This window comes from Rosa rugosa, chromosome 7, assembly GCF_958449725.1.
Source record: "Rosa rugosa chromosome 7, drRosRugo1.1, whole genome shotgun sequence".
Classification (NCBI taxonomy): domain Eukaryota; kingdom Viridiplantae; phylum Streptophyta; class Magnoliopsida; order Rosales; family Rosaceae; genus Rosa; species Rosa rugosa.
This window is the reverse complement of record NC_084826.1, coordinates 24,921,450-24,946,566: the sequence shown is the minus strand read 5'-3', so window position 1 is coordinate 24,946,566 and position 25,117 is coordinate 24,921,450. Positions and strand designations below refer to the sequence as shown.

The 25,117-nt window shown below is 40.1% G+C and overlaps 1 protein-coding gene across 1 annotated transcript; it reads right to left on the bottom strand.

Annotated features, from left to right (window-relative positions):
• Nucleotides 1-1,733: 1,733 nt before the first annotated feature.
• LOC133721836 (NADPH-dependent thioredoxin reductase 3) lies at nt 1,734-7,539 on the bottom strand. Its single transcript, XM_062148577.1, has 10 exons — nt 7,253-7,539; nt 6,968-7,169; nt 6,762-6,867; nt 6,354-6,619; nt 4,289-4,568; nt 4,019-4,126; nt 3,426-3,512; nt 3,154-3,258; nt 2,265-2,395; nt 1,734-1,993 (listed from the first exon to the last, which is right to left on the bottom strand). The coding sequence occupies exons 1-10, from the start codon at nt 7,476-7,478 to the stop codon at nt 1,933-1,935; spliced, it is 1,572 nt and encodes a 523-aa protein (XP_062004561.1). The 5' UTR covers nt 7,479-7,539; the 3' UTR covers nt 1,734-1,932.
• Between the last annotated feature and the right edge of the window lie 17,578 nt (nt 7,540-25,117).

Here is a 25,117-nt window from a genome sequence, read left to right as displayed (position 1 = left end):
AATTTGGCCCTCAACTTAATTAAAAAACTACATCCATGCCATTGATCTCTCTCTCTCTCCTCTCTCTCATCCATCTCCGATCAGACTGTCTCTCTCATCCCTCTCCGATAAGACACACACACACACACTCTCTCTCTCTCTAGAAGGCGTTTGTATATCCACGTCGTCGCTTTCCTCCTCCTCTCCACAGCCGTGTTCTTCCCCTTCTCCTCCGACCCGGCCCTAGAGCTCGCCCGGATCCAACTCATCCACGTCGGAGTCCACTCGTCGTCAGAAATCACCCTGGATCTCTCCTTCTCGCTGACGATCAAGGTCGATCAGTTCTCCGATCACCGCCGGTCATGGAATCAGACTCATCCTTGAGCCCAGAACCAGACTTCACCTTCGCCTTCAACTACCGCAATTTCTCCGATCAGGTTATGGAAATTGACGAAGCCGCAAAGCCTTTTGGCTCTATCTCCACATCGATGAAGGAAGAGTGCCAGTTCTCCGAGAATCCGGACGGAGTGCAGGTCCGGGATTTGCTTCGGGTTGGAGCTCGGGTCGCACTGTGTCATTGGATCCGGTGATTATTGGTCCGGCTCTTGACTTGGGTGCCCAAATCAGTTTCCTTTCCTTTTTTTTTCTTTTTTTTTAAGTAATGGGACTGAAGGAAAAAAAAAAACAGTTTTGAATGTCTATTGAGGGGCAATAGACGTCTGTTAAAGGTCTATTGGGGGGCAATAGACGTCTATTGGAGGGCAATAGACGTTTTGAATTGATGTAATCTCCTTGTTTTTTTTTTCTGTAATCAAAGTTTTATTTGTCTAAATTTAGGGAGATTAGTTCCCATTCTTGCGACTGAAAAGTCCTATTGAGGGGCAATACATGGCTGATAGTCGTCTATTGGAGGGTAATACATGGCTGATAGTCTTCTATTGGGGGGTAATAGACGTCTATTAGGGGGTAATAGACTATTGGGGCAATAGACGTCTATTGGGGGCAAAAAAACTTTTCCGGTTAGATTTTCAGCAAATTTCGGTGGGCGGCGGCCGGTGACCGGGCTCCGGCGAAGTCTCTCTCTCTCTCTCTCTAAGTAACAAAGAGGTGAGGGTAAAATGGTATTAAAAAAAAATAAAAAACAAAAAAAAAATCTTAATGGAGTATTAGGGAAGACCTCCTTAGAGTGTTTTGGGTAAGAGGGAATTAAAAAAACTTAATGGGGTAAGTAGGAAAAAAATCTCTAAAAATGGTGTAAATAGACAAAAACCGTATAAAAGGAAAAATGTCACTGCATTTTAGGTTACTTTTGTTCTCCAAAAAATCTACTGTCCTGCATAAGAAAAATTACTACCTCAAATCAAAACGCTACTATTGGCAGAGCGAAAAGCTACTGCCTTGACCAGAACAAATCTCTTTTTGACGGCGACAGCTGCGTGTGTGTTCCGTGCTCATTTACATCCATCCGATGACAACAGTATAAGCCTCAAAAGCTCATGATCTTCATACTAGTACTTCAGCTATCTGTAGCATCAACATAAATATGAAAATTCTCTATAGCTTAGATTTCTTCTTTAATTCATCTCTCGTCTTCGTCCCCCCCCCCCCCCTCCCCACAAAACAAAAAAAAAAAAACATGGTCTTACGAAGAACAAGAAGATATATATGGAGGCTTAGAAAAATAAGGTCACCAAAAGTGACCTTTACCTATAATTTGTTATTTTTAGAAATTGACGGCACAACAAGAGGGGACATCAAATAACGATGCACTGGCAACTCTGCATGTATATTAATAATCTACATTGTTGGTTGATCAATACAATTACAACAGGTAATGAGAATACAATTACCACATATAATGTGGAAAATGGAGGTCTTATTGAACTAGCCTTTTTGGGAGGAACAAAATTGAATTACAAAATGACATCAGGCAAACAAGTATCTTGAATCTTCTCATTTATTTGCTTCAATGAAATCTCTATACTCGCTCTTCATCTTGACCCCCGATACAGTCCTACAAACAAGAATGTAACAATTAGCCAGATCAAGATCCAGTACCATGTAGATGCAAGTTATATGTGGTGTGGTGGATCACAGAAACTAGAAATTCCCCAAAACTTTGTGTAAAGTTGCAGGGTGAATCTCTAGAACTGAAATAAAGTATATAGATTTAGTGGGAGTACTTTATAAACCAAAGGAGCAATGAAAACGTGAGAAATAGAGGCATATAATTCCCTGAATGCACAAGAGACAAAAATCAGGAAGAAAAAAAATATATAACCAACCTGATCATCTCCTTGTTTTTGAAAAACTGAACACATGGTGTACCCATAATTCCGGCAGCCTCAGCTATTTCTTGATCTTCCTCAATATCAATTTCAACGAAATGTACATTTTTGTCAAAGTCATCTATCACCTGCCATCAGTGTAAGTCGAGGTAAAGATTACCACATACTCTACCAGTTGTTTGACACATTCACTTAAAGATGCCATAAAGCATGCTGCACTGTCACTAAAAAATTTTAACTGTGCCCACCAGCCTTTAGCTCAGTTGGCATGAGTATGATGGAACAAATGGCACATCCAAGGTTCGATTTCCCTTGTAACCGATAAATAAACATCTTTTAGTGTCAGCTAGTACTAAAAGCCTATTAAGACTGTCAAGTAGATTTCTGAGACATCTAAACAGTTTGCAATATATACTTATACTCCGAAACATGATAGCACATTATGATCTCCCACAATCAGGTTTGGGCATCCAGTTATGATAAGCTGCAACCATCTCACAACTGCTGAAATCCAAGAAGCTGTTCCTTTCTTCTGCTTTGTAATCCAAGTGAATTGCAAAAGGGGGGCTCTTCCTAGAAACCGAAGATTTGATGCCCGTAAAGTTTAAGAAACAAATGCTATCCTACAGGATGTCAAATTCATCAACCCTAACCTTCTAATAGATTCTTTTATTCCTCTATATCCAGATGAACCAAAATACCACCGCCAATGAAAATTATGCACACCATATGTGATGACAAAATTGAACACAACAGAATCACTTACGTGTCATACCTAGTGTATAAAATCACATCGTGTGTGAAAGAAAGATCAACGCTGTTATAACAAGCAAAACTAAGACAAAAAGTGAGTATTATGTGGTACTACAGTAGTTGACTTGCATACCTTACTAAGGATTGGTTTCAATGTCCTGCATGGACCACATGTTGGTGCTGTATATAGTACACATATAAGCCTTGGACTTTCGTGGTACAATTTTCGCAGGGCATACTGCAAAAAGAAGACAGAAGCGCAACAATATTACAAAATTTGAACAAAGAATACAGCTTGCAGAGGTTAGATATACCAAAAAGAAAACAAAATAATCATTAACTTGCTAAATATGGAAACAGAAAAATCATCAGATCATGCTTCCATATATGCAAAAGAACACATGCCTGGCCCTTATGCTTTGTAATTGTAATGTCAAAATGTTCTTGAACATCCCTGTCTGTGAGTTCCTTCTTAGCCTCTTCAGTTTGGGGCTGTCAAAACAGAAATAAGTGAGATAGGTTGAAGAACGATGGAATGGCATAGTATTAATGGAACTACTGATCAAGTGAAATTCCACAAATTCCTTTACTAGGAAATTGTAAAGTCGAGAGATTAATTCCTCAATATTTAACCCCAAAATAGTATTTTCTTGAAACAATTCAGTCTTTTTTTCTTAGTGACAGCATAGTTAATATTTACTAAATCAATGGCGGAAGAAACTGAGTTGGCAAAAAATCGAGCAGTATAAAAAAGTTGAATTAAATGAAGATGAAGTACTTGTCTTTATGAGTATAGTTTGCTTTTGAAAAACAAAACCATCTATATCAAAATTTTCTTTCACATCCAGAGCCACATTGAACAATGATAGGTCCTACAGTCTGGGTTTAATAGATATAAACCTCTAAACAAGGTAGAACCGTCTAACAGAAGGAATACAATACATTTCTAGGGACATCTAGAAAAGGAAAAGTTAAAGACATCGTAAGAAGTTCAATACCTGGTGAAACTCAATAATGAGATTTTTGCCCACAAGATATCTCTCAACTGATAATGCAGCAATGCATCCAGAACCTGCAGCAGTTACAGCTTGCCTCCATTCATGATCCTGTCAAGGTAAGTGCCAATCAGTACGCGGATTAAAATTTGCATAAAAATATGACTACTATGTTGCTAAGCATGCCCAAGAAGACTAAAATAATCTCACCAGCTCCTAAACGATTTTAGAAGCTGAAGAAGATACATAAATGTTAAGTTTTCGTGGGATTACCTGTACATCTCCAGCAGCAAATACACCTTCAACTGAAGTCTTTGAAGTACCCTCCTCTACTAAGACATAGCCAGAACTGTCAAGCTCAACCTGACCTTCCAACAATTGGCTATTTGGTGAATGGCCTATACCATAAAATAACCCCTTGGCTTCAATCACAGATTCCTCCTTAGTATCAAGGTTCCGAATTAATACTCCAGACATCTGGCCCTTTGTATTGCTAACAATGTCCACAGTCTCTGTGTTGAAGTGCACGGTAATATTTGGGTTGTTGTACACTCTGAAACATTCGCGATAATCAACCTGTTAAACAAACATACAGGGAGTTGAAAACTCACACATACAAGGTGTTCATTAGTAATTTAGTATAAATCACCATCAAGGCAGCCAATCAGAATCTATATAGGATAAAGCAATTTTCCTGAGACAAACTTGTATCTACAGCGCAACTGAGTAACAACGACAAAGGCTAACAAAAATTTGAATCTCAAATCAGATGGTCACCACACGTTTTCTTTCTGCCAAGCAATGAAACATTGGCCTTATGTAGACATTACAGTTCTAAACTTCTAATAGACCCTTTCAACCTGAAACAGTTCAAATGTTTTTGGGGGGCAATTATGGAAGGACCACTGAGATCACCTAATAAGCCAAGGAAAGCTTTTTTGATAGGAAGAAACAAAAAACTCAATGATTATACCCACACTTATTGACATCCTCTGATCTGACAATTCAATAATAACTAAGAGTTTGTTTCAAATGATTCATAAAATATACATAATATACAACTTCCAACACATTTATGAGAAGGTACTTAAACTACGAATACTGGAAAAGACCGCAGTCAAGAAGAATGTGACCCCAGATGCACCATTGAACAAATTGCACACTTTCCGTTCTAAATGTTAACTTTAATCATCCAAACATATTTCTGTGCCTGCCTCTCTTTACAATAGGAAGGAAATTGCACATATGACTTCAATAAAGAAGATATGATGACAATTTTCCTTCCACGTTTTCATTTTCAATATACCCAAACCCTCCCACTGTAATTCATCACACACCAAGAGTAACTATCCCAGTTCAGCTTTTTGTACTCCCAATATTGCTGTAAATATTTTCACAGTGCATATTTTCTTTTATAATACAGTAATCACTCGTAGTCAATTTTAATGTTTAACCATAAAAAGGGAACACAACTTTCAACCAAATGCTACAATCCAGTGTGTTTGAGTGTATGCATATATTGAAGTCCTTGAGTGAGTGTGAGTGAGGAGGTGGAGAGAGAGAGGTATTGCTTTTTCCTCTCTTCAAGACAATACTCGTGTTAATAAGAAACTCTGTTTTTAATTATCTATTTCTAGGAGAAAGAAAGCAATTTTGACAACAAAACTTACACCAAGCTTTGCGGAAACAGACAGAAACTTCTCCTTTTCTTTTCTTTTTTTCAGATAACAAAGTGAAACTTCAAACAAGATACCAAGAACAAATGAAGAAACACAATTCCAATTTAATTTAAAGAAGTTTAAAACTTCAGATTTTTATACCAGAATGACTCTTAACTAGTACAAAACATCAGGTGTCTGACAGGCATTTTCATATCACATATTGGGATTTCAGCTGGTAAAAAGAAGTACCTTGATTTAAAGTCTAATTTATCTTGGCAAAAAGCATCAAAGTACAAATATATTGTAGCATACACAAAGGAAACAAACATAGCTGCCACAACAAATAAGAAAACATAAGGAAAGGGAAAAAAAAAAAAAAACATAGGACACAACAGATGGTGGTGAATGCAGGTAAACAAAAAAGAAAAGAGGAAATCTTCAGAACATGTATCCTTCTGACATGACTCATGAGACACCAAGAAAAATATGCGACTAGGTAATGCAATCAAATGCATCAAACTCATGTTTCACTTAATATATAGAGTAATGAGGTTTCAGATATAGCAAAGACATCTAAGTAATTTATAGATGACCAACATACAAGTATAATCTAAAAGGTCTGCCACTACACTATGAGAAGATTGATAAAAATAAAGGAGCTTTTTATCAATACTGACCTATCTTGCATGGCTCTAGAAGCCCTCATTTGATCTCTACGTACAAGTAAGTGAACATGTCGAGCATATTTGGTAAGGTACAAAGCTTCCTCTGTGGCTGTATCACCCCCTCCTACAACAGCAAGCACTTGGCCTTTAAACAGTGGTGACGCTCCATCACATATTGCACAAGCACTAATTCCCCTACTCCAAAATTCATCTTCTCGGGGTATCCTGAGACGTCTTGCAGTAGCCCCTGTGGCAAAAATTAGGCTGTTGCACTTAACCTGAAATATAAATGCAAAAAAATGAGAACTAGATATGAATTATTAACGAAACAAGTACGTAACGGGTGGGCTATTAACACACTGATAGATGCAGAACTTATGCATCCATCACCAACAAGTGACAAGAAAGGGCCTAGTTCACCTTACGGTCACTGCTTTGGACAGTAAAGGGCCTAGTTCTGACGTCAATGGACTCAACATCTTCCTGGTACAACTCTGCTCCCCACCGCTCCGCCTGCCGCCGCATCCTACACAAAAAACCACAATGTTGACCTCCTTATTCACCATATTCCTAGTTCCTACATATACAAATCCGAAATTCGCAACAACTGAAAGAAAGAAAGAGACCTGTCCATCAAATCAGGACCAGTGATTCCTTCAGGGAATCCAGGGAAGTTCTCGACTTCAGTAGTCGTCATCAACTGTCCACCCGGACCCGCCTGGTATCCCTCAAACACCAGAGGCTTCAAATTCGCTCGAGCTGCGTAGATTGCCGCTGTGAATCCCGCCGGTCCTGAACCGATAATCACCACATTCTCCACCTCTCGCCCTGCAAAACTCATCACAATTTCACCACAACTCTAATTTCTACTGGAGAAAGCAAAAAAAAAAAACCTGAGAGAGATGAGGCACCTGGAGGAGGAGAAGAAGAAGTTGGAGGAGAGTCGGAGGAGGAAGCTCGGAGGGGGAGAGAGTGGGAGCGAGTGGAGCGGAGGGCGCGGGGGCGGGAGGGGAGTGTGCGGAGGAAGAAGAGAGTGTGAGGGAGAGGGAGAGCTGCGGACATGGTGACTCGGTGAGTCGGAACGGTGCCGTTGCCGTTGCCGATGGCGGTTCCTCCTATCTTGACGCCCGCAGCCATTTGTTTCAGACCATACAAAACCCGTTACCGAAATGAATGCCTCTGCTTCAAATGGCGATGATGATTTTTGGTTTTTTTGGGGAGCTGTGGACGGGGAGGGTGAGGGTTATCCTTACTCGCTCGCCTCGGCTTGTATTTCACGCGCCGGTTATTTTTTGCAACGGGGGAGTAAAAATATAGTATTTTATCTGGCGAGTGGAGTTGTGGAATGGGATCCGGAAGTGAGGAAAACTAGTCACGATGGCTGCACATGTCTTACTTTACCCAACTTCGCTATACTCGTATCCGTAGGTCCAACGACACTGACCTCGATAATTCCGTAGAAGTGTCCGTCAAAATGCCACCTTGGTCAATGCTCAGTCTTGTACCTCATCAATGCTAATGTAATTCCAAAAAATAATAATAAATAATCTTATAATTCCTAAAAAAAAAAATTATTATTATTATTATAAGTTAAGTGCTTAGCTAACCATGTCTTGAACCAGAACTTCCAATCAGAACTTTTGAATCTCCTTTCACCTGTATCTAACTTTAATCTTCTTCTTTCACCTGTATCTAACTTTAACCTTCAACCAAAGTTTGCGCGAGTCCCTCCCTCAAAATTAAAGCAGATTCACTCCCAATGTTAAGGAGAAATGAATATGATAATTATACTAGAGAAATCATTTGAATTGTAGGAGATCTCAAAGCCATTCCACTTCAATTTGAGAAACATGAGTATAAGTATAATTTTACTCTTGACATATCTCGCATATAATTTTATGATTATTATGAACTTCTCACTTGTATACCAAAAAAAAATTTCAAAAACTTTGTAGGTCACAAATGAAACCAAGAGAGGCTGGTGTTGTTATTTTTTCATGAAGGAAAATTCTATGATAAATAAATAAAAATACTGCAAGGTGAAAAAGTTGTACAAAATTGTTTCATCAATTATACAGTAATTGATGGTGGCTTGGTATTTTTTTTTTTTTAATGTTACCTCTGTTTAAGGAAAACTGAATTGGGAGAGAATTGAGTTGTACTTTCATTGATAATAGGGGCCTCTTTATATAGAGGATTACAATGCATAGAATCCGAATCATACAAGGAAAGGTAATCATACATTGAATAGAAATATCTAGATCTTTCTAATTTAACCTTATTACCACTAGGTCAAGTAACCTAGGGTTTAGGCCAGACACACAAATAGGGATTTAGTTGAACACTCCCCCTTGTGTCGCCCAAACGCGGTGCTCCTCTCGTTGCCTCATTCAAAACCTTGCCGAGTAACAAAAACCCTGTGGGACAAAAATAACCTTGATCGAAGGGGAAAAAGAGCACAACACACCCTTCACGTTTCGAGACCATACATGCAGACATCTCCCCCTGATGTCTGCATCTCCCCCTGACGACAACTGTCATGGGAGTTCGGATAACTTCCGCAAAAGATGCTACCAACATGTTTCTCGAAAGTGGAATTTAGGCAATGACTTAGTGAGCAAGTCTGCCACACTGTCCTCAAATCGAACCTAATTCACTTTGATCTTGAGGAGAGTCTGTTGTTGCTGATTATGCTTGGTGTTGTCGCTTTTGATGTAGCATTTGCTTCTTTATTCAAAACAAGCAGCATTATCTTAAATGCTCGTAGGCTCATATGTGGTAGACTTCAAACCACAATTGTTTCGAACATGCGTAATTATGGATCCAATCCATATACATTCACGAACCACTTTGTGAAGAGTAATAATCTCTGCATTGTTCGAAAATATAGCGACTAGGGTTTATTTCTGTAGACCTCCAAGATATCACAGTTTTTACCCATGGTGAACACTTAACCATTTCGGGAATGACCTTTGTGTGGGTCAGAGAGATACCCAACATCAGCAAAACCTTCCAAAACACATGTCGTTTTGGGATGGGGATAGTGGATGCAGGCCAGTGTTAGCGGCGTTCCTGGTATGTGATGGGTCCGAATCCATCATCTCTTTGTAGGGATAGAACAAGCCCATATCAATCATACATCTCAAGTATCGAAAGATATATTTTACACCAATCCAATGGCGTCGCGTTGGCGCAGAGCTATATCTAGCTAACAAGTTCATGGCAAATGAGATGTTCGGTCTTGTGCATTGAGCTAAGTACAATAATGCGCCTATTGTACTCAAGTAAGGCACTCCTACCTCTAGCACATCTTCATTATCATCCTTCGAACGAAGAGGATCATTTTCAGGATCAAGACTACGAACGATCATGGGGGTGCTTAAAGGTTTGACCTTGTCAAAATGCCTAAGCATCTATCAACACGATGCTCAAGTTCCAAACCGAAACATAATCGTGTTCTCCCAAAATCTTTCATCTCAAACTCGGATTTCAAGTGTTCAGCGGTTTCCCTTAACTCTTTAAGGGCTTCTAATGAAGATCATGTCCAACATGAACCGCGATAGAATCCGAAACTTGTTATGGAAACGCGTGGGCATATCCCTTCCCAATCAAGTAGTCACTCTAGTGAGCGTTTCAATTTTATTGTAAACGCGCTCCTTGGTCTAGAGTCACTTAACTTGGGTAAATGAAGTTCACCATGAACCTTCATGTATATTCCATATCTAGATCCCCATATAGATACGTAGTAACTACATTTGTAAGCTGCATGTTCTGTTATTTGGAAACTACCAAACTGACAGGGTAGTGGAGTGCAATGACATCAATTACTAGAGAATATGTCTCATCGTAGTCGATTCTAGGGCGTTTTGTGAGAAGCCTTGCGCCATAAGGCGAGATTGCCATCTCTTTTTCTCATCACACTTTCTAACGAAGACCCATTAGTCAATAGGTTTTATGTTAGGAGGTGTTGGCATCACTGGCTCGAAAACCTTCCTCTTCGTTAGAGAATCCAACTTAACCTGGATCGCATCTTTCCATTTAGACCAAATCTCTCTACGTTGGCATTCATTCATCAACGGAGAATGGTTCAATATCATCTGACTCAACAAACTCATGCGCAACGAAATGTGCAGCTACATCATCAATTATGATGGGGTTTCTATCCCACGTCTCATGTACACTAGTGTAAGTTTCATAGAGCTCTATATTCTCAGGAATAGGTTCTGACGTTGAGGCGTCCCCCAACGATAACTATAACCCGGAAGATACTCATGAGACGGATTTTGAGTGTCGATGATCAAACGATTGGAGTGTGTCAAAGTATCCTTCGAACCCACGGGCCTCCCATGCATCCTAGCTGGGGCCATGACCTGTAACGCCAGAGTGCCACTCTCATTGGCGTTGGCGCCATGCCTACCTCCGTGTAGGGTGGCGCTACGTCCTCTCGTAGGGACGTCCTTCCTTGCAGGCATGTTTGCAGCATATTTGTGTGGTCTCGTCACTTTAGTAGGGATCGAGATAAGACATAGTGGGGACAGACCACGACAATTCATGTCGTTCCTGCTAAACATCTGTGTTCTTATCTCCCCCTAACGATGGGAAGATTGTCTCATCAAAGTGACATCCGCAAATCTAGCAGTAAGGAGATCGCCTAGCAAGGGCATGAAGTAACGGACGATTGTTGGAGTCTCAAATCCAACGTAGTTGCCCATTCGTCTGTGAGGACCCATCATAGAGCGTTGTGGCGGCGCAATTGGCACATAAATAGCACACTCAAATATGCGTAAGTACGATACTTGTACCCAGTTACTAGCTATAACGCAGAGGTAGATTGAGTGGCGGTGGGTCGTAGACGAATTAGCATAACTGCATGCGATATGGCATCACCCCAAGCGGATGTAGGGAGATTGGTGCGCATTACCAATGTCAAGACTACCATCGTAGTCATTTCCGCGAGACCATTTGGGTGTGTTCATGGGAATATGATGTCCAACATTAGTCCCATTGCAATATCCATCGAAAGTCTTCGATGTAAACTCTCTAGCATAGTCAAATCCAATTGACTGAATATGATGATCCGGGGAGTGAGCCCGTTGTCATATGATATGTGCTAGGAGTGTAGCATAAGCAGCATTACAAGTGGACAATGGCACAACACGTGACCAGCGTGTTTGCTTGTCAACCAACATCATGAAATATTTAAACGTTCGCAGATTGGTTGAATCAGTCCACAGAATCCCCACAGATTCTATGTAAGAACATAATGAGTATTTTCATATCCTTTGCATAGGACGGTCTCAGTCCTAATTTCCCTAAGGAACAGGCTTTGTAAAACGAGCGAGAGGTTTTAGAAGCAACCAATGAGGATTTTAGTTGGGCATGAGCGTCTGAAACACTATTTGAAGCAAGTTGGTGATTGCAGCATCACCTGGGGCGCCATCACCATGATGGACGCCATCCATGGCGTCATGGATAGGAACTGCGCTAGCCCTAGGCTGGTGGTGGACAGCGGCGGCGCTAGAGGCAACGGCGGGGTCACACTTAGTCCAAAAATCAACCTTTGATTCATGCTTCATTTCGCTCGAGAGAATGGATGTCCGTGCGAAGTCTTTAGTAGACGGATCATCATATCAGGACCAAGATGACCTATCATGTCGTGACTAGGATGACCTATCCTGTCGTGACAAAGCCAATATGTGTCTAAATCCAAGAGATCTTCTCTCATAACTTCATTGGATTTAATCGCTCGAATAGTGACATAGGGTCCACTAGAGAGACGCATAAAATTCTCTAAGATGCGCCTTTGTTCGCAATCATTAGAGGTATTGCAAATGAACTCATTTTCGTTCTCTACATGTGTTTTTGCATGGAATCCATTGGCTATTCATAGGTGCTATTTGCCCTAAAAGCGTAGAGAGTTTCTGTGACGGTAATCAAGGTGCCATTTGGCAAGGGGAACTTGGGCTATTCCATGTCCTTGAATTAATACTGATGACCCAACCATATATCGTAGTCACAAAGTAATATGCTCAGAATCAAAATTGAGTCATAATGAGAAGAACTCAAAATTTTATTCATAAGCCAACGGAGTTACATCATTGTCTCTTTGACCAAAGAAAATCTAATCCAAAATGCTAGCTAATGCAAAACAATGGTAGTCGTCTAACTTCTTTTGGTAATTCCAAAATAAATGTGACCAGGTGAGTAGAGAGATGTCGGTGGAGCAAGGCTCGCTTAAGTACCACTAATCTCAGAACCTTCCTAGACATCACACTTATTTTGGGTGAGCCTACTTTGAAGAAAGACTAAACCATTGGCATTTACTACAAAAATATATGGCAATTGCCTATTACATCTCTTGGAAAAATAAAGACTTAAACAGAATTGGCGATCTATTGATCCCAGCCAGATTTGTAGTCTTCAAGCCTTCACTCTAGATCATCTTCTTGATCTTCTTGTTCCATATCGTGAGCTTCTCTTGCTTCACAATATGCTTTGTAGGCAGTGACAATTTCTTCACGAGCTCTACAAATGTGTGCCCAATGACCATATACTCCACATCGAGAACATACATCTCTTTGCTCAGACTCCATTGATTGAGGCGCTTTGAAAGCGTCATTTAGATGGCTCTTAGTGTTAGTGGCACCACCAACATGGCCAAAGGCGTTGCCTCCCTCTCTCTTTCCACGTTTACCTCTTCGGTTCCGTGTTCACCTATTTTGGATGTTACCTTCCCAAGTAGAGCGATTATATGGACAAGAACGTCCAGAAGTATCCCTAAGATTAGGGTTTCTCTTTTGGCGCCCTCTCTTAGAGGCGCGACTATAATTTGATTCCGGAATGTGCTCTGTTTCCATGGATCTCGAATTATAGTACTTCACAAGGATGTTATCATGCTTTTCAGCGACATTCATAGCTCCAATAAGCTCATAAACCTTGTGATCTGTCCTGCAGTAACATCGATTCGATAGTTCTTAGCAACCATCAATGCAGAGACGGAGAAGGTAGAGAGAGTCTTCTCAATCAACATCGCATCTGTGATCTCTTTACCACATAATTCCATTAAGGATTTAATGCGAAGTGCTTCCGAGTTGTAGTCAAGAACTGACTTGAAATCACAGAAGCGGAGGCTATGCCATCTCACTTCTAGGTTAGGAAGCAAGGAGTCACGGACGTTGCCAAATCTTTCTTCGAGTGAGACCCACAGCCTTCTGGGGTCTTCTACATTCATACACTTGTACTGGAGCGAATCATCCATATGACGAGTCATTAGGATGATAGCTTTCGCCTTATTTGCCTCTAAGGCTGCTCTATTTGCTTCCAAAGCTTGAGCTTGCTCAACAGTTAGCACGTCTTAGCTAGGCTCGAGAATCGTATCCAGGATTCCATCGGCCTTGAGATGCTGGCGGACATCACGAACCCACCTGTGATATTCAGAGCCAGTTGTTCCCAATGGAGCAAAGTCCAATTTGTTCAGGTTACTCATCCTGAAAGAGAACAAGAAATTAGGGTTAGTTTCAGAGCCAAAAAAGGCTACCACGAAAACAAATAAAATTTCTGAGCGTAGTCGCTTCCAAGAAATTAGGAATTTTCGAGCGTAGTCGCTTCCAAGAAATTCGATTCCAAGAGGGGTTGGATTAGATCGAAACAATGATGTTTGCGGTCGATCGTTTTATCTCAACAAACTCTAAGTTTGGAGGACTCTACAAGCTTCAAGCTTGGAGTGAGCACGAACCCCCACAGTTCGGCTTAATTAGGTCTCCCCTATGAAGAAGATAGAAAGGGGGGTAGAAGAAGGGAGGTTGCAAGTCCCCGAGAAAAAGAAGAGAAATTGAATAAAAACTCAAAAACGGGAACTTTAATCTCAAAAACTTACCTCTTAGGATTGCATAACGTATTTGGTCCTTGTCGTAGGATTGGAGACGAGCTTCAATCCTAGTGCAAGCAAGCATACTTGTAGGATTGCAGCGTGGTCGCTGAGTCGCCGGTGTCGTGGAGTCACGGGGTCGCGAAGTCGCAAGGTCGAGGGGTCACAGATTCGCGAGGTCTCGTTGTCACGGGGTCGCTGGCGAGCGAGTGTGAGAGCAGGCGAGCATTCGCGGGCACTGCAGGGGCAGCGAGACCGTTGCGGGGATGTTGCGGGGCCACTACGGGGATGCTGCAGAGCCGCTGCGGGCGGCAGTTGCTAGGATTGTGGGGGCCAGAAGCTAGAGTGGGCTAGCTGTGTGCGGTGGTTGCGGAGGCAGTGGGCGAGCGTAGGGCTGAGAGGGCAGCAGATGCAGGGTGCGCACGGGGGGAGCAGCGAGCACAGGGGCGCGTAGGAGCTGCGGGGGCAGCGAGCACAGGGCTTGCAACAAATTAAGTGAGAAGAGTTTTAGGGTTTTGGTTTTTAGAGCTAGGGTTAGGGCTCGTGATGATAACGCGTTTAAGGAAAACTGAATTGGGAGAGAATTGAGTTGTACTTTCATTGATAATAGGGGCCTCTTTATATAGAGAATTACAATGCATAGAATCCGAATCATACAAGGAAATGTAATCATACATTGAATAGGAATATCTAGATCCTTCTAATTTAACCTTATTACCACTAGGTCAAGTAACCTAGGGTTTAGGCCAGACACACAAATAGGGATTTAGTTGAACAACCTCTTAATTCTACTCAGTATTTAATATGGAGGTGAAGCTTTTGTTGATGCTTGGAAAAAAAAATATTTTTGTCGATGGATTCAAATTTGCTCACCACTTTTATTTTGTGGTGATATCACCACCCTATTAAAACTTGCCACGTCATATATAATTAATTGAATACTTAAAAGATAATTTTTTAATAAAACATCATGATAAACTATAATTATGTTTTATAGTTTTGTATTGAGTGGTGGTGAGCAAATTTGAATCCATTGTCGATGGTATGCTGAAGATTACTTTGGTAGGGCACCCCCATCACGTCACTTATACAACCAGCCACTCGGGAATTGACACGTATGGTGTTTTTTTTCCACGGCAGCATTGCTGGAAAAGGCTCCAAATTTTCAGTTGGATTTCAATTATAATTTCTAGGTGGTTTGATCTGGGAAGAACAAACGCCAGCTTTTTTCTCCCACCCAGTTCATCATCTTCCCTTCCGTTCCCTTCCACTTCTAAATTCATCAAGGTAGAGCGTTAGCAGTGATGGCGGAGGCGATGGACGGGATGGTGAGCGTTTTGGCACCGCAAGTTTGTGTCGCTTTGTTTCTTGAAGGCCTGGCCCAATTTCTTGTTGGGTTCAGAGACCTGGAATTGCTTGGTCAATTTGATTAATGCAAGACTCCTCTCGATAAGCAATACCTTGGCAATTTGATTTTGGGTTTGTCTTTTCACTATATTACTTTTATATTTCTCTGCTTCTTGATGAATTTGGGTTCAATTTTGTTCTAGGTTTGTCCTGATTTTTTGTGCTGGTGTGAACATGATTCAAGGAATTGATGAGCTTGATCATAATCTGGTCGAGAAGGCTTAAGGTTGCAATTTCTTTGCTAGAGTGGACACATTCTCTATCCTGTTTCATGGCTTGCTCTACCAACAAATGCAGTTTCCGTTGGAGCTTCTGGTGCTTATTTTGGATTGTTTACTATTAGTGTCCTTGTAAAAGTATTCCAATTTTTGAATTTGTCGTGAGAGAATCAGTTTGAGCTAGGTAGTAAGTTGCCCATTATTAAAGCATATCAGGATATGAGAATGCCATATCTTATTGTGCATTTGCGTTCTTTTGGTCCAATATGTTTCAATTCCTTTTAATGTCGTTATAAGGCTTTGGATTGCGTAGACTACTAACATAATTTTTCTATGTTTCAATTCCTTTTAATGTCGTTATGAGGCTTTGGATTGCGTAGACTACTAACATAATTTTTCTCTTGCGGTGCCAAAACGCTCACCATCCCGTCCATCGCCTCCGCCATCACTGCTAACGCTCTACCGTGATGAATTTAGAAGTGGAAGGGAACGGAAGGGAAGATGATGAACTGGGTGGGAGAAAAGAGCTGGCTTTGGAGTGCCACTTTCTTTGGCGTTAGCGCCATACCTACCTCCGTGTAGGGTGGCGTTACGTCCTCTCGTATGGACGTCCATTCTTGCAGGTATGTTTGCAACAGATATGTGTGATCTCGTCACTTTAGTGGGGATTGAGATGAGATATAGTGGGGACAGACCACGACAATTTATGTCGTTCCTGCTGAACATTCGTGTTCTTATCTCCCCCTAACGATGGGAAGACTGTCTCATCAAAGTGACAACCCGCAAATCTAGCGCTAATAAGATCGCCTTGCAAGGGCATTAAGTGGCGGACGATTGTCGGGGTCTCAAATCCAACGTAGTTGCCCATTCGTCTGTAAGGACCTGTCATAGTGCGCTGTAGCGGCGCAATTGGCACATAAATGGCTCACTCAAATGTGCGTAAGTACGAAACATTTGTACCCAGTCACTAGCTGTAACGCAGAGATAGATTGAGTGGAGCTGGGTAGTAGACGAATTAGCGTAGCTGCATGCGATATTGCATCACCCTAAGCGGATATAAGGAGATTGGTACGCATTACCAATATCTGGGCTATCATCATAGTCGTTTCTGCGAGACCATTTGGGTGTGTACATGAAGATATGATGTCCAACACTAGTCCCTAATGCAATATTCATCGAAAGTCTTCGATGTAAACTCTCTAGCATAGCCAAATCCAATTGGCTGAATAGGATGATTCGGGAAGTGAGCCCGTTGTCATATGATATGTGCTAGGAGTGTAGCATAAGCAGCATTACAAGTGGACAATGGCACAACACATGACCAGCGTGTTTGCATGTCAACCAACATCATGAGATATTTAAACGTCCACAAGTTGGTTGAATCAGCCCATAGAATCCCCATGGATTCTATGTATGAACAGAATGAGTATTTTTATATCCTTTGCATAAGACGGTCTCAGTCCTAATTTCCCTAAGGAACAGGCTTTGTAAAACGAGCGAGAGGGTTTAAAAGCAACCAATCAGGATTTGGGTGGGCCTGAGTGTCTGAAACGTTATTAGCAAAGTTGGTGATTGCAACATCACCTAGGGCACCATCTCCATGATGGACGCCATCCATGGCGTCATGGATAGGGACTGTGCCAGCCCTAGGCTGGTGGTGGACAGCGGCGGCGGTCACACTTAGTCCAAAAATCAACCTTTGATTCATGCTTTATTTCGCTCGAGAGAATGGATGTCCGTGCGAAGTCTTTAGTAGACGGATCATCATATCAGGACCAAGATGACCTATCATGTCGTGACAAAGTCAATATGTGTCTAAATCCAAGAGACCGTCTCTCATGACTTTATTGGATTTAATAGCTGAAATAGTGACATAGAGTCCACTAGAGAGACACATAAACTTCTCTAAGATGCGCCTTTGTTCGCAATCATTAAAGGTATTGCAAAGGAACTCATTTCCATTCTCTACATGCGTTTTCGCATGGAATCCGTTGGCTATTCATAGGTGCAATTTTCCCTAGGAGCGTACAGAGTTTTTGCGATAGTGATCAAGGTGCCTTTTGGCAAGGGGAACTTGGGCTATTCCATGTCCTTGAATTAATACTGATGGCCCAGCCATCATAGTCACAAAGTAATATGCTTAGAATCAAAATGGAGTCATAATGAAAAGAACTCGAAATTTTATTCATAAGCCAACAGTGTACATCATTGTCTCTTAACCATTCAGAGAATCTAATCCATGCTAGCTAATACAAAACAATGGTAGTCGTTTGACTTCTTTCGGTAACCCCAAAATAAATATGACCAGGTGAGTAGAGAGATGTCGGTGGAGCAAAGCTCGCTTAAGTACCACTTATCTCAAAACCTTCCTAGACATCATACTCATTTTGGATGAGCCTATGTGAAGAAAAACTAAACCAATGGCATTTACTACAAAGTATATGGCAATTGCCTATTACATCTCTTGGAAATATAAAGACTTAAACAGAATTGGCGATCTATTGATCCTAGCCAGATTTGTAGTCTTCAATTCTTCACTCTAGATCATCTTCTTAATCTTCTTGTTCCACATAGTGAGCTTCTCTTGCTTCGCAATATGCTTTGTAGGCGGTGACAATTTCTTCACGAGCTCTACAAATGTGTGCCCAAAGACCGGATACTCTACATCGAGAACATACATCTCTTTGCTCAGACTCCATTGATTGAGGCGCTTTGAAAGCGTCATTTAGATGGCTCTTAGTGTTGGTGGCACCACCAACATGGCCAGAGGCGTTGCCTCCCTCTCTCTTTCCACGTTTACCTCTTCGGTTCCGTGTTCGCCTATTTTGGCTGTTACCTTCCCAAGTAGAGCGATTATATGGACAAGAACGTCCAGAAGTATCCCTAAGATTAGGGTTTCACTCTTGGAGCCCTTTCTTAGGAGCGCGACTATAATTGGATTCCGGAATATACTCTGTTTCCACGAATCTCGAATTATAGTTCTTCACAAGGATGTTGTCATACTTTTCAGCGACATTCATAGCTCCAATGAGCTCATGAAACCTTGTGATCTGTCCTGCAGTAACATCGATTCGATAGTTCTTAGCAACCATCAATGCAGAGACGGGGAAGGTAAAAAGAGTCTTCTCAATCAACTTCGCATCTGTGATCTCTTTACCAAAGAATTCCATTAAGGATTTAATACGAAGTGCTTCTGAGTTGTAGTCAAGAACTCACTTGAAATCATAGAAGCGGAGGCTATGCTATCTCACTTCTAGGTCAGGAAGCAGGGAGTCACGGACGTTGCCAAATCTTTCTTCGAGTGAGACCCACAACCTTCTGGGGTCTTCTTCATTCACACACTCATACTGGAGCGAATCATCCATATGACGAGCCATTAGGATGATGACTTTCGCCTTATTTGCCTCTAAGGCTGCTCTATTAATTTGCTTCCAAAACTTGAGCTTGCTCAACAGTTAGCACGTCCTGGTTAGGCTCGAGAATCGTATTCAGGATTCCATCGGCCTTGAGATGCTAGTGGACATCACGAACCCACCTGTGATATCCAAAGCCAGTTGTTCCTAATGGAGCAAAGTCCAATTTGCTCAAGTTACTCATCCTGAAAAAGAACAAGAAGAAGGGTTAGTTTCGGAGCGGAAAAAGCTACCATGAAAACATATAAAATTTCTGAGCGTAGTTGCTCCCAAGAAATTATGAATTTCTAAGCGTAATCGCTTCCAAGAAAGTTATTATACTTACTATGTGTTTGTGGGTGAGTAAGAGCAGAGCATGGGATGCTCCAGAGTGTGGGACACTCCGACCCGAGCCTGGGAGGCTCCCTTCTTTCGTATGGTGAAATTTCTTCCCCATATTTTACCATTACTTGACTAGCGGGGCTAGTCCGATTTCTTTTAACCAGCGGGGCTGGTATGTTTTTCACGAGTTTAAATTTAAAGAGATACGTTTTATAAATGTTGCATGCATCGAGATTTTATAATTTAAATTTGTGGGAAAGTATAAACTTTTCTTCCTTTATACTTATTTATTTTGTCCACTCACGCTAATGTTTTTATGTACTTTCCCCCTGGGCCCTTTGGTTTCAATTGCCCAGATCGCAGCGTTGCGGACCGGCTTAGGAGTGGATGCTAGCACCACCTTTGCCATCTATCCTCAGTAGGTTATTTATTAACCTACTTTATGTATTATATTTCAAGTATGTTCTTTAGATTGCTCTGATTACTTAAAAAGGGTGGATTCATACATTTGTATAATTATGAGTGTATGGGAGTTGTATAATATTGGAGGAAGTTGAAAGATTTGGTTTACTGAGTTGTAATTTATATAAGTGGATATGTTTGTGTAGTACGATGTTTATACTTGGAAGTTTGCGGAATGTTGCTTGGAAGCAGGGTGGCTTCAAGCATAGAATTTATTATACTTAGAAGTGTTTTCAACAGGTTTAGGGTTGTCTACTTTTAGGGGAGGTTCTGTCGAATTTTCCCGAAAAGTGGGCCCCGCAGGTCCATCTTGGAGTTAGGAGGGTAATTCCGGGGTGGGTCCTGACAGTACAATACCCTTAGTCAAGGTGCTTTGGAGTAATCATATGGTAGAAGAAGCTACTTGGGAGCCGGAAGAGCAAATGAGACAGCAGTATCCTCACCTTTTTGCTAGCAGGTATGTTAATTTCGAGGTCGAAATTTTCATAAGGGGGGGAGATTGTTACGTCCCGAACCTAGAATTAACGGTTTACTCACTATTTGGACGGTAATTGTCGAATACTTTCAATTTTTACTTTTTATCGATATTTAGTGGCCCTAAAAGTTGACTCTTTGTTCGGGTCAAAATTTGAAGAAATGTTCATCATGAAAGTTGTAGGGGACGTTAAACCGAGCGCGTGCATATGTGGTGCGTGAAAATTGGACTTAGTATGTGAAAGTTATGGCCGAAAATGTAAAAGTTACTGTTCATGGTAATTAATATATAAATGGAAGTTACTGTTGGTAGATTTCCATTTTCGGAAAATCTACCTAGCCCCCGGTAACTCTTTCTTCTTCTTCCCCCGACCCTTCCTCCCTTTCGGCCTGATCTTTCCCCTTCGATTTCTTCCCCCTCCGGCCGACCCAGGACGCAATCCGGCTACCCCCAAGCTCGTCTCCTCCCCCTCAACGCATCTGTGGTGGTGTTTTGCAGAAATTTGGCCGGAGGAGCTCGATTTGAGCTGGGAAGGTTACTGTAGCAACTGGTGGTTTTTGCCGATTTCCGGCGATTCCGGCGACCTCCGGTCACCATCTTGCCGTCGAAGCTTGGGTTTTCCACGGAGATCATTTTGCCCCTAGCCTCGAACCACGATTTGAAGTGTAGAGGCCGAATCGAAAACCTAGGGTTCTTGAGTTTTCTGGGTTATCTTCGTCGGCCGGATTTGACTGTTTCCAGGTAAAATTTGGATGTGTTATAGTTGAGAAAATGGATCAGTGGGTTGAGTTGTTGCTATACATGGAATTGGGTAGCCGGTGGTGGAGGTTGGTTCCGGCGCGTGGGTGCCACGCGCCGCCACTGTTGGTGGCACGTGAGACTGTGTTTGGCCAGTCTTTAACTTCTGTTGTTGAGCTAAATAGTCAATTATACATTTGGTTTCATAATTACAGCTTTGAGATAGAATTTGAGATGGAATGAATATGGATTTTGATGTTGTTCTAGGGTGGAAATTGATAATTGGATTACGAGGAATCCATCCATCGGATTTCCTCGATTCGGCCCTAAAGCCCATACATTAAGGGAATAACATTAGTGAAGAAGATTGGGAGGTTTTGGGCAAATATATTTAATGTTAGGGTTTGGTTTTACTTATCGTAATTTAGTTTTCCATCCAGTAATTATGGATTTACGAACGTTATATTGTACAGGACGTGAGGAGGATTCCCTCGAGGAGGGTTCGGATCGACGGCAGGCTTAGCCGTACACTGTGAGTGGACTTTTGTTTTTAAATAAGTGATGCATGCATTTATTTACTAAAGTACTTTCTATTTAATTAACCTATTATTTTCCGAGCATATGAATTGATTTTGGAATTTGATTACGATTTATCTCGTGGATTTGTTTCCAATGATGATTTTTGTGAAGTATTATGATTTATACCGGTTGTGAGTTTCGGTTATTAAGTTGTTATGCTCGGATTCGAATTTATATTTGATGTGGATTTTCGACGAATTGTTTTCGATGTGATTTCCGGATTTATATTATTTATATTATATTTATATTCGTCGATTCGAGACTTTATTTGCAAATTGAATTTTGTTGGAGTAAATCTCCATGTTTATTTATTGATTTTCGATTTTGGCATTGGGAATGCCTCATTGACCATCTACTTATTCCTTTAGCGTGTGGGACACGCTGTTAATTTATACGATTCTACGACAATTCCAAATACTATTCTGACAATCAAGGGTAATAATTAATACTCAAAATTGGGTGACTTGAGAACCACAATCTAAAAAATCCAAATGGAAATAGAGATATGCAATGGGCAAATTAATTCCACCATACTCATGCCATAATCTAAATTGAAATATAAATTCCCCAATTTAATATTCCAATTCCAACACACCAAACATAGATTAAGGAGGGGAAAACCTAAACCATACATCTAGAGTGAAGAAATTAAAGCAAGAGTACACAAATCATATGAATAAACATCAATTTTATTAATTCCTCAACAAAACCATATAAAACTAAGGACTAATTTCAGTTTACCCCCCTGAGGTTAGGGGTCGTCATCATGTTAGTCCATCGAGTTTCAATTTAATCAGTAACACCCTTGTACTCTCCAAATTCATCAGCCTTGTCCAATTTTTGGACTGTTAAATATGTTATGTGGGCCCCACGTAGGGGGTAAAATGGTAATTTTGAGCTCCAAATTATAAAAAATATTAAAAAAAAATCTTTTTTTTCCTTCTTTTTTTTTTCTTTCTCCCTTTTTTTTTTTTTTTTTTTTTTTTTTCTGTTTATTCGCTTATTATTATTATTTTTTAAAAATTTTGTCTTCAACCCACCACAAGTTATAATAGGTTTATAAAAACAAAAAATACTCTAGGTGTTTCTTTTTATTTTTTTTTATTTTTTATTTTTATAAATTTTGTCTTCAACCTATACACCACAAGTTATAATAGGTTTATAAAAACAAAAACAAAAAAATACTCTAGGTGGTTAAAAAGTCGCTCGCTGGTCTACGATATTTGTGATATATCTCCGATAAAGCGAAAAAATTTAGGATATATTTGTAAAATATAAAATATAATAGGTTTATAAAGTGAAGAATAATAGGATATATCCCCAATAAAGTGAAGAAATATTTGTAAAATATGATTAAAAAAATAAATACAGATATTTCTTCACTTTATTGGGGATATATCCTAAAATTCTTCGCTCGCTGGTCTACGATATTTGTGGAACATCTCCGATAAAGCGAAGAATTTTAGGATATATCCCCAATAAAGTAAAGAAATATCTGTATTTATTTTTTTAATCATATTTTATAGATATTTCTTCACTTTATTGGCGATATATCCTAAAATTCTTCACTTTATAAACCTTTTATATTTTACAGATATATCCTAAAATTCTTCGCTTTATCGGAGATATATCACAAATATCGTAGACCAGCGAGCGGCTTTTTAACCACCTAGAGTATTTTTTTTGTTTTTATAAACCTATTATAACTTGTGGTGTATAGGTTGAAGACAAAATTATAAAAATAATAATAATAATAATAAGCGAAGAAAAAGAAAAAAAAACAAGAAAATAAAAAAAAATGGAATAAAAAAATTTAAAATGAAAAAAAAAAACAGAAAAAAAAAAAATCTTTTTTTTTTAGTTTTTTTTTTCTTGAAATGACCATTTTAGCCCTCAAAAGTCAGACTTAACGGTCCAAATTGGACGAAATAGTAGAAATTGGACACGGCTGATGAATTTGGAGAGTACAAGGGTGTTACTGATTAAATTGAAACTAGAGGGACTAACATGATGACGACCCCTAACCTCAGGGGGGTAAACTGAAATTAGTCCTTAGTTTTATATGGTTTTGTTGAGGAATTAATAAAATTGATGTTTATTCATATGATTTGTGTACTCTTGCTTTAATTTCTTCACTCTAGATGTATGGTTTAGGTTTTCCCCTCCTTAATCTATGTTTGGTGTGTTGGAATTGGAATATTAAATTGGGGAATTTATATTTCAATTTAGATTATGGCATGAGTATGGTGGAATTAATTTGCCCATTGCATATCTCTATTTCCATTTGGATTTTTTAGATTGTGGTTCTCAAGTCACCCAATTTTGAGTATTAATTATTACCCTTGATTGTCAGAATAGTATTTGGAATTGTTGGGTAGGGTAATTGTTATCACAAGTACTCTTTTCGACCTTATTATTTGTGGTGATAGTTGCTAGAGTGTGTTACAATCGATTGTCGAAACCTAAAGCATTTAGTTTTGAGCACTTATGCCCCTAACAAGGCATAAGGTTTGAGACTAGTATAGGGTAGCCAAAAACTAAGTATTCTTTCTTCTTCTTATTTTTGCTTAGGGTTTGACTACTATTTTATGACAATCAATTTAGCTTTCTTTTCGTCCTCTTAATGCTAAATGGAAATCCGACAAAACATTTGAAGCATCATTTGAATTAATCATCGTCATTCCATATGATTTTAGATTTGTGTGGAGAACCTTGAATTTCATGGTGACCCTTGATGCGATGCATCCCATCCTTCTATCTATCTTATTTTTATGTCGTAGTTAGTTAGTGTATTTATCATTTATGAAAATCCAAAAAACATTGTGACTTTCCCACTACCATTCATTTGTAAATCCATGTGGGCGTGAGCATTACAAGCACTTTTGTGTGTTTCACGGCCCTATCTAGGCCTTGCTTGGTGCAAGGCCGTCTATGTGACTTTGTGCGATGCAAAGTCATGCTTGAATGAGGCTCGGTGCCTTGTTTAGCATTTTTTCTATTTTTATTTGTGATTTTCGGTGACCTAGAACCATAGGATTCTTAGCTAGCTCGTAATCCCCGAGGTACGATAAACCGGGACGTAAATACTTCCCATCTTTGATGACCGTGTTGATTGTTACGCGATAGGCGAATGAAAAACGCTCAAATCAACAGTTAACAATTGACAGTTGTGAAAGACTATATATTCATGGTTAAGTATTAAAGCATCACCAAAGAAGCAGTCAACTGGATAATCATATACCTTGGGATAGGTTGATATGCATTTCTGCATTGAGGACGAGATTCCACATTTAGAC